The sequence below is a fragment of the Cygnus atratus genome, chromosome 17 (genome assembly GCF_013377495.2).
Source record: "Cygnus atratus isolate AKBS03 ecotype Queensland, Australia chromosome 17, CAtr_DNAZoo_HiC_assembly, whole genome shotgun sequence".
NCBI lineage: Eukaryota > Metazoa > Chordata > Aves > Anseriformes > Anatidae > Cygnus > Cygnus atratus.
In genome coordinates, this window is record NC_066378.1 from 5717108 (window position 1) to 5730229 (window position 13122).

General features: G+C 45.4%; 1 protein-coding gene across 1 annotated transcript; it reads right to left on the bottom strand.

Moving 5' to 3' along the window:
- Positions 1-1669: 1669 nt before the first annotated feature.
- LOC118252956 (solute carrier family 2, facilitated glucose transporter member 11) lies at positions 1670-12167 on the bottom strand. The gene is made up of 12 exons (XM_035556817.1): positions 12147-12167; positions 9621-9719; positions 9014-9174; positions 7857-7981; positions 7133-7262; positions 6797-6945; positions 5492-5679; positions 4627-4737; positions 3489-3590; positions 3283-3358; positions 2507-2634; positions 1670-1870 (listed from the first exon to the last, which is right to left on the bottom strand). The coding sequence occupies exons 1-12, from the start codon at positions 12165-12167 to the stop codon at positions 1670-1672; spliced, it is 1491 nt and encodes a 496-aa protein (XP_035412710.1).
- Between the last annotated feature and the right edge of the window lie 955 nt (positions 12168-13122).

Below are 13122 nucleotides of genomic sequence, written 5' to 3' on the forward strand. Positions count from 1 at the left end.
AATACACTCTGTGGAGACAAGTGAGAACATGCTGCGGGGAATCTTCTCCACATCCAGAAGAAGCAGCTGCCATAGGAGCTCCTCACCACACCCTAGCCTCAGCAGAACGCGGGTGTAAAGTGGAGTGGGAGCCCCACAGGGTGCATCAGCAGTGTCTGTGCTCACAGTGTGCACATGGGACCAGAGAATTAGCTGTGCTTCACAGCAGAGGACTGGATGGCAAGAAACAAGCTATGAAGAAAACCAGCCCAGAATAAATTGTCTGCAAACAATGCCCAAAAGTCAGTTGTATAATAAGCCACTTAGCAAGTACTAGAAGCTTTCTTCCTAATCCACCTGTCACATGTTTTTATAGCTGAAAATAATTAACTCTCACTATTGCTCAACAAGTAGGGGGCAATTTGAAATCTTTTAATAACAGAAACAACAGGAGCACTGGGCAAGGTACTGAGGATTTCATCTGGTGTCTGAAAACAGAACTTAATCATATTAATTTTTGTGTTTGAGAACCCAGATTTAGAAGCAAAAAAAGGCTTCTGAGGTGTAAGTTACTGTCTGGGTGGAGAAGAAATACAGAAGATACTTAGAAGAAATTTGCTGAAGCATTGCATGGTGGTAATTGATGATAAGAGAATAAGGCAGCAGTCTGTCCCTATTTAATATGGATTCTAAAATATAGATGTGTTATTTACTACTAAAAACCTAGAACAGATTTTTAAACATTTGGGGAGATTTATTAGTTGATGTACATTATAAATCTGCTTTCCATAAGCAGCAACATAACTTATTTCCATAAGCACAAAGTTCTGTATAAGCAAAGATCTAGTGGTGTGTGGCAGGCTGATATGCTTCGGGTGCTAACTGTGGACCATTCAGTGGGTGTATGCATTTATCCAAGAACACCTGTGAACTTGGTAAAGGTGGGAATCTATTTTTCATTCCTTTTTTTTTCTTTTTTTTTCCTTTTATTTCTTTTAATCAAGACCAATCTTAAACTCAGCCTTTGGGGCCAAATTTCAGATTTCAATACCTAAACACAGTATCCTAATTCAGTATTTAGGTACCTGGCAGTGTGGCCTGAGTCTCAGTGTTGGTTGGAAGCAAATACTTCGCATTTCAACTCATGGAAGTGAGCAGCAGGACAAGTTTTTAAGCTGTGTAGCAAGAAAATAGTTTATCAAGTGTTAGAGCATTCAGCAGGTGGAGAGGCGGCTCACTACAGTTTGTAGCACTACCAACATCCTAGAGAGAAATGATCAGATCCCTTGCTTATCTGTATTATGTTGCTGTCAGGCATTTCTCTGATTTACCTGTTTGAAAGTATTTAAGTGGAACTATCGTGTCACCCATGACCTATTTTTAACAAGAAACTTCCAGATGGTTTGTCAGGAAACCAGTCACTGAGAATGTCCCCAGGGCTGACAAAGGACAAGTCCATGTTAGTGTTTCAGGCAGGAAGGGAAAGCAAATGGTGGCTTAGGAGGAGTTTAACAAACAAAGTAAATAAGTAATGTGGACCTAACGGCTGCATTTTCTGCATCGCCCTAAAATCTTTTCAAGGTGAACCTAAGAGTAATATATTATCCCTAACCCTCCTCCTCTCTCCGTGTCCCTGCAAGAGAACATAGCCACTGCTGAATTTGCCCAGGTGCCATTCTCCTTCCCTCTGCTACAACACGGTGGATTTGATCTCCTCAGGGCCTTTATACAAAGCTGCGTGGCTCTGAGCTTTGAAGTTCCGTTTCCTGAACTCCTCCGAGATTTCCAGGAAGGACTTCCCCTTTGTCTCAGGGAGGAAGAGCCCGATGTAGAGAGCAGTGCAGATGCAGACCACAAGGAACGGGATGTAGCAGAAATGTGCTAGACTTTTCTGAGGAGGAGGAAAAGAACAAGACAGTGTTAGAGACACTCTGTGTGATGGTGAACAGGTCACTAAAGTCCTTTCCTACATGGACTAACTTCAGCCAGGGAGCATTTTCTGTGTTGCTTAGGTGCAAGAGCTCCCCACCACAGTTTGGGAGATTTGACACAGCAGAAGGAGTATCTCAAAATGTCTTTTTCTGTCTTTCTGTCTCTACATAAGTGTACAGAATGGGGACCCACAGTAGGAAACGAGACAGGATTGCATATGGAGGATTTCAGCTCCCTTTTGCATCAGGAACCACCTTAGGGAATGGTGCCAGGGCCTGGAGGGGGAGTTACATCACGCCTCTAGTCCCAGCCATTCCCAGCTGAGGACAGAGCAGGATATAGACCATCTGTGACCCAGATTAATGCATTTCCAGCCTCACATCACAGATCACCTTATGGAACACAAGGGAAGTTTAGTTTAAAGGAGTTCTGATCGCTTCCCTGATAAAGGCAATTTTCATGGCAGTGCTGGCTTGCTGCATGTCTGCAGCTTGTGATGTTCCAGGCCCTGCCTTGTCTCATGGTCAGTAGAGAGCCTCTGCCTCGCACAGAACACTAAAGGGCCACAGGGGATGGCATCGCTGTGGGAACCCACCACAATGAACGGGAAGGCTGTTCCGACCAGAAAGAGGTTGAACCAGAGCAGGGAGCCACAGATCATGTAAGCAGCTGGCCGGGACATCTGGTCAAAAACCTCGGTGGGCAGAACTCCTGTTACACCAGCTGGAAAAAGAAATGGCAGGAAAGTTAAAAACACTGTACGTAATACTGTTGACCAAAAACAGGAGAACACATACTAGCAAGCAAAAACAACATGAAGTTTATGAGAACAGTAGTAGATTATTATTCAGTAAATTATTCTCGCTAGTCAACAGTGCCAGAACAAGTGGTAATAGAGATAAACTGCAGCGGGGAAGTTTTGGGTTAAATATTAAGGGCTGGCTAATTATTCAGACTTTCTCATGTTAGAATGAACTGCTGGAAAAGGTTTTGTAATCCACATTATTGTCACCAGGATCTGACTGTGAGAACAGCTTATAATTAATTCAACCCTATGACACTGTAGAGACTGGGACAAGAAATTACTTCCAAGCCATGTGGTATGTGACACTGGCAGTTTGGTTCTTACCTGCCCTTGCTTCAAATTCATGTCAGCAAACAGAGCCTCACATCTACTCATACTGAGCAAACACACACACATAACCCGTGTACCCTGCCGCCAGGCACAGAAAGTAATGAGTTCTGCCAAGAAAATAAGTGTTATTAGGCTAACAGACATGGAAATTGTGCTTCCAGGAATCTGCTGCTTGCACACATCGCTAAAAGTCTGCAGTACCCAAAAGTTTCAGTGCAAACACTCAGGGAACTGACCTGGTCCAATTCCAAAGCTCAGGATGTAGGCGAAAATGCAGGCCATGCTGAGATAGGGCATCCAGCTGATCCGAGTCTCCAGCCGCAGGGAACAATGGAAAACCAGTAAGGACACTTACTGTTATTTGCCACCACTAAACACCCCAATCACATAAAAGGCACAGCCCAGCTCCATTTCCCTTAAATAATGAAGTTAAGTTTGTCACCTGCTGGCTTAGGGCGACCATGAAGACAACGGCCCATCCTGCCATGAAGATATAGCCCCCCAGCAGCAGTGGCCTCCGACCAGCATAGTCTATAATCAAGTTCTGCACAACGTAACACAGTGAAATAAAGCAACACATTTAACATCTACTTACAGATTCCTGCCTGCCCCCTCCTGTCCCATTTCAATTCTCTGTGCCTGTCTCACTCTACAGCTGCTTCAAGGATGTTGTCCACTTCTCAGCAGAAAGAGAAAGGTCTTTCAGAGGAAAGGGTCTGCTGGCAGGAGCCAGGCAAGACGGGTGTTCAGGGGAGACAAGAATGTCCCAGCTGCACCTAAACCCTGCCACCATCTGTAGCGACATGCAGCAAAAGATATATATATATATATATATATATATATATATATATATAATCTAAAGCTTTAAGGATATTTGGTGCCAAGAAGTGGCAAGCTAAGGGGCTAGAAGATTTATTTCTCTATCGTGTTAAGCTTGCTTCTTGTTCTTGATATATATTTTAGAGAGAATGATAAAAATCCAGGATGGCTGGCCCAGTGTGTCCCTGGAACGGCTGAGGTGCATGGGTCAGTGTGGTAATTTATTATCACAAACTGCCAGGGTCTGAAGGCTTCAGTGTCCCTCAGATAAACTGAGGACAGATTGCAGGGCACAGACTGCTAGCCACAGCTTGTGGCAGGAACACTTGCCTCTGCTGCCGGAAAGAAAACTGAATGGAGCAGCCAGAAGGCAGAGAAGAGGCACTTTGCTATGGACTCCTCTGCTGCTGTTCTCCTCATCAGCCTCTGAGGTTGCATCTGCAGTTGTCTGGATAAATAGTTGCTCTGGTTGTAATCATAGATGTTCAACCACAGAGGCTGAGGATACACGAAAATGCCAATGAGCACAGATCAAAAGCACAGCTTCCATTTAGAGTCTTCCAGACATTTTTCAGATGATGCGGTGTCTTACAAAACACTGCCCCATTAACCTCTCTGGACACAAAAGCTGAGAACTGCCTGACTGCTGTGTTGCAAAGTGCTTCCCTGGGAGGAGAGGCAATGTAAATCTGAAGCTTGTAATTAACGGGCTCCTCCCCATCAGCACGGCCTGCATGTCAGCAGTGCATTAAGAGTCTCACACAAGTAACAGATGTGATCAGTTCACAGCTCCCCGTGCCGATGACAACATATGGGATTTTATCCTGAGGAATCCCAGCCTCCTGGAACACGTAAGCTGCATAAAAATACATCTGGGAAGAGAACAGAGGAAAGAGCAGTAAGGGAAGGTGTCTGAAGATGCATCCCATTGTTTTTTCCTGAAGGACCATGCAGAGCACCACAAAGGTGCTGTGTCACACAGGCTATTTCGACAGCATCCCTCTGAAGCTCGCCATAGTGCAGAGGTGTACTTTGGGAATCAAGCATCTGAGATTTGAACCCTGATGTTGATGAGAAAGCCTTTCAAAGCAAGTGGTCTGTAAAAGCAAACACCCATATGACCTTAATAGTGCAGAGCAATTGGAAGTCAGACTGCTAAATCCAGACTGCTCCCTAGAACAAGAGGTCTTCTCCACAACTGCCCATGTACTAGATGCGAGAGGAAGCACTTACAGGAAGAGAAGGCTCTCATCAGCAGTGGAAGGCTGTTTCCTCAGCTCTCAGAAGGCTGCTGTTGTACATAGATTTTATCTTGTTTTCCATGGTTTATTGGCTTTTTCATTTAACTTTCCTCATTTCATCCAGGGCTGGATGCCAAAGGGGTTTTTCCTGCATACTGAATGGGCATTGTAACACAGACCTAGCGTCTGTACCCAGTTACCTTTTTATGCCACCTTTTTTTATACTCCAATTCAACTTTTCACTACTCTGTTCATGGCTTCTTCAGCAGGAAGATCTCCACAGGCAGAGCAGAGCACTATTCCTTCTTGTCCTGCAGAAGGAACGTTAAACCCAACAGCTCATATCCATGGCTCACGCTAGCGCAGCAGCTGCCAGGCTGCTTACCGAATCATTCCCGCAGAGCTGCATGGCGCTGCTCAGCACGATGATGCTCATCAGCTGCCACCTCACAGCTGGGTTTTGGAACAGCTCCCAAGGCTTCTTCGCCCTCTGACCTTTAGTGGCGGCCTGTTCAGCCAGCATCTCTTCCAGCTCTGCTCCCAGGTCGCTGTTGCCTCTGAGCTTCTGCAGGGCTGCAAGGACAAGGGAATCAAGTCTCATCCCCTGGACTTTACCTTCAGATCACCTGCCTTTGCAGGCTGAAGGGTTGAGCAGTAAGTCATGGCTGCAGGAAGCTGTAGAACAGAGCTGTGATCATGGTGCTGCCTTCACAGATGTGGCAAGTTGCCATGCAGCCCCTTGAAGGGCTGGGGGAAAGGGACTGCAAATCCGTGTTGTTTGACAAGAGAGTATTTCCAAACAGTGCCATTTCGGTAGCCATGCCTCAGGCTCATATCTCAAGTGACTTCCCTGGGAAATGCAGACGATTAAGATCTTCTTGGTACATGTTTCCTGGAAACTAATTCCAGCTGCTATGTATATGGGGATTTGTATGCTACAAATCTAAGCAAATCCTTTAATATGAATTTGCTGCAGATTTGGTCATGAGCTCCCCAGGCAGCATTTATTTCACTTCACGGTTACAAAACATATACCCCGCTGTGAACTCAAGTTCCACCTTTTAACCCTACCTTTGTATCAAAAAAATATTTTGTAGGAAGATGCCTTTCAATTATCTTAATAGATCAAACATATTTGAGATTATAGAATGTTCTTCAGCTTGGAAGGAGAAGTGCTCATAAAAGGAACTTGATACTGTTCACATGTAAAAGTCATGACACCAATCTCAAGAGGTCGCAGCCTAAGTCTGTGTGCAAAAGCGGAATGCAAAAAAGTGTACATTAATCTGTGTTCAGAATTACTTTAGATATTCATACAAATACATAACCAACCACCACCTGGGCAGTGTTTAAGGATGCAGCAGCTAATGCAGTCACAAACATTGACAGCACCACATATCTTGTGTAGACCAATATGGTCTTCTGGTTTGTTATCCAAATATTGAGGTGTATTGTGAGACTAGTGACATAGCCATGGTATTGGGCTTAAAGTTTTTATGTGCATCTGAGGAGGCTGGTAGAGTCACCAACAGGATGTTTGTGTTGGAAGGAAACCTACATTTCAATTTGCCTTGGACTGAACCCGCTGGGCAGTATGTTACAAGTATGCAACCAGCCTTCTTACTGTGCATCTGCCCAGTCAGCAGATCTCGGGTGCTCAGCAGGGGGCTGACGGTCACCCTAAACTCACCAGAGATGCAGGATTCTCTATCTCCACGGTCAATCAAGAGGTATCTGGGACTTTCAGGAAACCAAGGCAGAGCCATGAGCTGGATTAGGGCAGGCACTGCATTGCTAGCTAAAAGGAACGGCCAGCTCTCCTCCCCTCCTAGGAGCTCTCTGGAGAAAAATAAAATAAAACATAATTGCTCAGGAAATTTTACAACATGGCAAGAGCCCAGCATCCTCTGCGGCGTGTGGGCACTGAAAAAGAAAGAAAAGAGAGGGGGAGTAAAGCAAAAAGGGAAAAAAAAAAAAGAAGAAAGAGAAGAAAGAAGTATAAACTGGGCTTCTAGCTTTACATTACCTGAGTCCAACAACCTGCCCCAGCACCAACCCCAGGGCTGTAAAAGATGCGGAGGTCACGGCCACAGCTCCTCGGAGCTTCTTTGGGGCACTTTCCGCCAGATACATGGGCTGAATGTTCATGCTTACACCTGGGCAAGGCAGACAAATGCTGGCCTCAGCTTGGAGACAGAGGAGACGAGGACAAGTGCAGTCAGCCACCTCTCCAGGTTGCCAGCTGGACCCTTCTGCTGGAGGCCATGTGATACTGATCTACCAGTGCTTATTATTTACCCAAACCTTTAATTTCCCTCTTACTCATTGCATAAGCTGCTAAACATACATTTGCATACTCATAAGTAGTAGTGGATGAAACTGAAATGTGGCTGGGCCTCAGTCCTATGGTCTTCTCAGCACCAAATCTGAGGTTATAAACGATGTTCCATTCTAGTCCCCCATTCTGGGGGTAAGGTCATATTTTAAGTCACTTGTATCAATCATTATTCCCTGGGAAGAGCTTCTATAAAAAATGTAACGTGGTACATGACCGATAACCTTCTTACAAGCAGATAGGGATTGATTTTCACTCAGTTTCTGCCAGGGCTTCCCTCCCAGCATGCAGACTGCACGAGATACTAGAAGTTGAATTATTTTAATGCCTTGGGTCATTCCTATTTGAGTATCTTCCATTTCTAATTGATACCTGTTATCATGTTTGTTCCGTTGCGTTTCTCACGTTGCCATACCTGCATTCACGCCAGTAAAGAATCTGCTGAGCATTATCATTTCAAAGGATTTGGCCATTTGGCTGAATCCCGACAAGACGGCAGCTGTGATCACAAAGACGTTGTTAACCAGCAGGGACGTCTTCCTTCAGAGAGAAGAGACACAGTTGTGAGCTCAGATGGGTGCCAGGTTTGGCTCTGGGATCAAACCTTTCACGTGGCAGATCCAACCTGCCCTGCCTGCAAGCTCGGTGGAGTGCTCAGCTCCACCACAGCACATCCTGCTCACCCGCAGCCCTCCTGGGGTACCCATGCACAGGTCAGCACTTTGGGGTGTTGTTAGCAAAACAGGAATCTGCATTAACAGAAAATCCACAGGGCTCACACAATTAGGGCCATCGCCAACTACCAGCACGACCATGGGGTGTCCCTGCAGAGCTGGCTTTAGACACATGGAAGGCACCCTGGGGTCCTCACCCAGGCTCACTGCTCTTGCACTCCCCATTTGAATGGGGAAGAATAGTTCAATTTTTTCATCTGAAAAAGCCAATTTGTTGAAACAGGCACTTTTCATGTGATAGTATTCTTAGGAAACATCTGTCAGAATATTTTCAAGTGTCACAGGTGAAATTTCTGTCCAAAAACAGGAAAAAATGAAGTTATCTTGACCCGTATCAGCCAGCAATTCTCTCCAGTCCCAGCGGGCTGCCCTACCTACTCTTAGGAATCTTTCTCTTATTCACAAATGGAATGATTTTATTGCTAAGTAGTACAAGGTGAAACTTTTCATTGGATAAGAAAGCCATGTCCTTTCCAGATCTTCACAACCATGGAAAAAGTAGCTGTGGGAGACAGTCCTCTGATCCCACCCCAAAGCATAGAGGTGCCTGCGTCAGCACGTGAGAGGAGCACAAAGGGATAGCACATAGAGGGAAATTCTTGGGGTGAGGAGTAAAGCAGGTAAAATCCAACTTCCTACTGGTTTACGTTGGTAACACCAAGGGTGTTTTTCTCTAGAGAACTGGGGACAGAGCTGGGTTTGAAAGACAGGAGAGGAGAGGCAAATGTTTCTCAGGTACACAAGCACAAAGGAAAAAAAAAAAGTGCCACAGGGCTCGTAATTCCTCTTCGACTAATGGAAGTTGCAAAGCATAAGGTAAAATCCATCACCCTCTTACCTTCCCAGCATGATGGCCATGGGACCAGCAACAACAGCCCCGGCGAGTCCCCCCAGAGGGTACGCAGAGACGGTGAAAGACCAGAGCAGCAGGATCATGTTGTCCTCCAGGGGAACTCCCGTGCGCTCCTGCCAGGTTTTGTTCATGAACACCTGGATGTACTGCGAGGGAAGGACAGTGCTGCATAACCACAACACAGAGAGAAAGGACGCTGGGAAGTGTAAGGGCTTCCTTGTTCGTATATCTGCTTATACTGTGCTCGTGCCTCTAAACCTCTGGCTGAAAATGGCCTCCAGTTCTTAGATGTGTTTTTAACAGCGGGCTGAGGGTGTAAAACTGTAGCTGTTCAAAAGGTGTACTTGGTTTATATCTCTGTGTAGCTGTCTTGGGTAATTTAAAAACATTTTAATGGGTCTGATTTCGAGTTTAAGGGCAAAATTCAATTTCATAGGATGCAGGATGGAAAATTTTAGAATTAGATTTGCTAAAACAATTGAAATGAGGCTTTTGAATAAATTCTTCTGACGCTAAATCCTGCACGAGGGTGGCTTAGGACAGCAAAGTCTCAGGAAAAGCCTCAGGGACCAGCAGGACTAGCAGTACTTACTGAAGTTGGAGCATTGATAATGGAGATGTTGTAACCGTATTGGAAAGTGCCTCCAATCCCAGCAGCACATACTGTCAGGATCAGGATCCTGCTCTGAAGCTGAAGAAGATGGACAGAAAACGGATGGCTTTCTTGCACAGAACAAAATGGCTCAGCAGACATTTGGCCCGGTCACGCTTTGAGTAGCGTGTAGTGAAGATTAGAGCAGGCTACAAATGATGTTGTGTAATGGGAGGTACCAAAGACAGAAAGAAAAAAAATAGATTTTTAAAATCTATGGCTCTCTGTACAGCAAAGTGATATTAATAATCCATTGGATTAATAATCCAAAGAATCTGGGACTGCTTTGGGGCCAAGATCTCTGAGTATCTTTCATATAATATTTAATATATATGCTTACAAAAGGTCAGTGTAACAACAGTAAATACTGGTACAGGCTGGTGTTACTCCTTCAGTTAATTCAATTTGTTACAAAAACCTGTACTCACATGATGAATTATTCAAGAAGCATTGCCAAAGCATAATAACTTCTGAATCATTTCTAGCTAAGCCTGGATGGAGCTTCCCTGGAGTATAAGAGATTTTCTTATGGCTTTTTATACCCGATGCACTTCTGGTTCATTGGCATGCTATTTCTTGTACCTTTTTGTTGCAATTATACATCCTTTGTCCTTTTGTTTTAGTTTAAAATAGAGTGCCTTTTCTATGCTGCTTCACATTTTGTACAGAGCAGGCAATGTCTTTCTGCCAAACTTTCTCATCACACAGTTTGTTCTTACAGGTTTTTGTGTTTAGCAGGCTACAGTTGAGTATTCAGCAAGAATATTTTCTACACTTTCAGTGTTATGATGTGGGTGAAATATGTGGCAGATGTGGTCCTGTGTCATGTGCTGTGTCTCCTTGAGGTCACCATTGGTGTTGCCCATTGCTTATACTGCCTTTTAATGGAGCTGCTTCATGGAGCATCACAGGATCAGGGCGTTGGGGAAGTCTCTTGCCTTTTGCAGGGTGTAGACAAGCTGTCCCAGCTGGCACAGCATGGGAACTGAGAGCTCACTGGCAGGCTTGTGAGCAAAAGACTTTCATTTCCCCCCCACCTCGTAGCAGGATGCCCCGAAATTATAGCACAGCTGGGTGTTCCACATCACAACAACACTGGGGCTAACTGTGACAGGGACACTGCATAGAAACTTTCTAAACATTTTTGTTGATCTCTCCTCCTCTGTTGCATTTGTAAGTCTCGTGTCACTCTTGCCACCGTTGCCTGGACACTTCTGTGTGTCTGACTGCTCCCAGATGGACCGACTGCCTCTGTAGAGGAGCACAGCCAAGTGTCAGCAGTATCGTGCCTCCACACTAAACACCTCCATCCTCACTGCTGCCCCACCACCAGTCCTTGTCAGTTCACACCTATTTCATGCCTGCGCCCACCTGTATATGAGATGTCCCATGTCTCAAGACCACTCTGAGCCTGCTGGGGACACCTGGCCCTTAGCCACGCACCTCCTGCCAGGAGGGCCTCTGCCAGCCCCCTGCTTGCAAACCCCTCCCAGTGGGACAGCTCTGCAGGGTGACATGAGGAGCCCATGCTCAGGCTTGGCTGTTTGCCACCAGTGCGGGTCACCTCAGGCTAGATTTTGTTTTGCTACATGAATATGACTCCACTGGCCCTGGGAAGAACTTAGATAAGCCAGTTCAGGGAAGCCCTCTCTGCTCTGCCTGCTCGTTTTCCTTTCAGAGAGCCATCTACCAAAGAGAGGATTTTGCCTAGTGTCCCAATAGTTATTTTAAATTGCAAATTCAAATAATCGTAGATTTTTCCTTTCCTCAAAGCCTTTGCATGTAAATAACTTCCATAGCAGCCTGAGACAGAATGTTCTCCCCGACAGAGGAGAAGCCAGACTGTTCCAGCCCTGCAGCAAGAAGAGGCTGAGCTCTCTCTTGTCCCAGTTAGAAGTGGGTACGTTTCACTTGCTCGCACTTCCCTTAGCCACACCACTTCCCTGTCTCATTACTGAAACTAGAGCTAAGAATTGTGCACCTGATTCTGCTTCTGCTTTTCCCAGTTATTCCAGTTCTCCAAGTAAGAGAGATTTCCTCTCCCCCCAACAGCACATTTCTTCTTTTTTAATCGTAGTGTTTAAGGATAAAACGCTCCTGCTAATTTCCCTGTTTTTGTTGTAGAGTACATCACCTATGAGGTCCCATATCACAGCCTTCTTTCACAGTTATCAGCTAAGGGAAGATGGTTTGCTGCTCCTTGAGGAGCCACCAAGCACTTCTGAGCTCAGAGCTGAGCTGTATTACAGGTTTACCTTCCCAAACCTTCCTTAAAACCTGCCTTCTGCACTATTGTCCTGGCATGCAGCTGCCAGGAGAGCCATGAGTCTGTCAGCTTTATCCCAAGGACTGTGATGAGCTGGACAAATAATTCTACAGTAACCTGTTAGTACTTGCACAGCCATATAAAAACTGGGGAAAAAAGAAAAATCTGTCAACAATAATAGTAAAATAGATGGTTTTTACCAGTCTCTGCAGCTTGTTCATCCTCTTTGGTAGGTTTTCGTCTGTCTGCCAAAGCCTCTGGTGCTCTCAGCAGTGCTCTAAGGGATTATTTAAATCTCCAGCATAGGAATGTGTATTGAGTCACCCATTACATTAGGATAACACACTTGACTTGGCAGGTGTCTTGCCAGCTGATTTACATTCTCTAAACGGGGCTGCATGTTCATTAGCAAGACAGCTCAATTAATTTTGTTGAAAATACAGGGTAGTTCGGGGAAATGTTTCTGCAAGATCCAGAGCTGCCTAAATTCCTGTTGAAGGCCAGTATGGTTTACAGCATGAATTCCCTCTCAAAGCGTCTGACATGGCTGCCCAGTAGTGTTTGTCTAATTATATGTCATCGAAGAAGTAAGCCTGAGCTATTTTTATGACCACAGTTGTCCCGGAACTCAATCTAGCATCTGCAGGACAAACCAGATCATTTCCCTTGGTCCTGACAGTGGCAGGAACCAGCCCCAGGCCTTTGAAATCCCCTGTTAGGCCCTGTTAGGCCCTTCGCTATGTTCCTGCCTGCGTCCTGTAATGCAGGGGTGAGGTGCGTATGGGAGAGGAGGCTGCTGGGGGACGAATGACTCCTGAGTATCGGATCAAAATGTTCTCAGTTCCTTTTGAGCTGTCACAGCCTCTCACACCGTGCTGTTCTGCCATTCTTTAAGCATCTCTCTGCCACTTGTGAGGGCAACTGGGGCTGCTTGTACCACAGAGTATGGGTGTTTCTGTGTTTTGGGAGATATCAATCATGGAATCAACAGAGCTTAACGTGAGTATGGCCATGTAACATGCTTCACATATAACATATAACATGCTTTACATGAACAGAGCTGTTCATGGAGGCATGGTGGAGGAGTCTTCGTACAGTGGATTTATGTCACACCTCGGGAGTACAGAATTGAAACTCAGCTCTGTTTGAAAACCTTGGTTAAAAATTAAAGAGCTG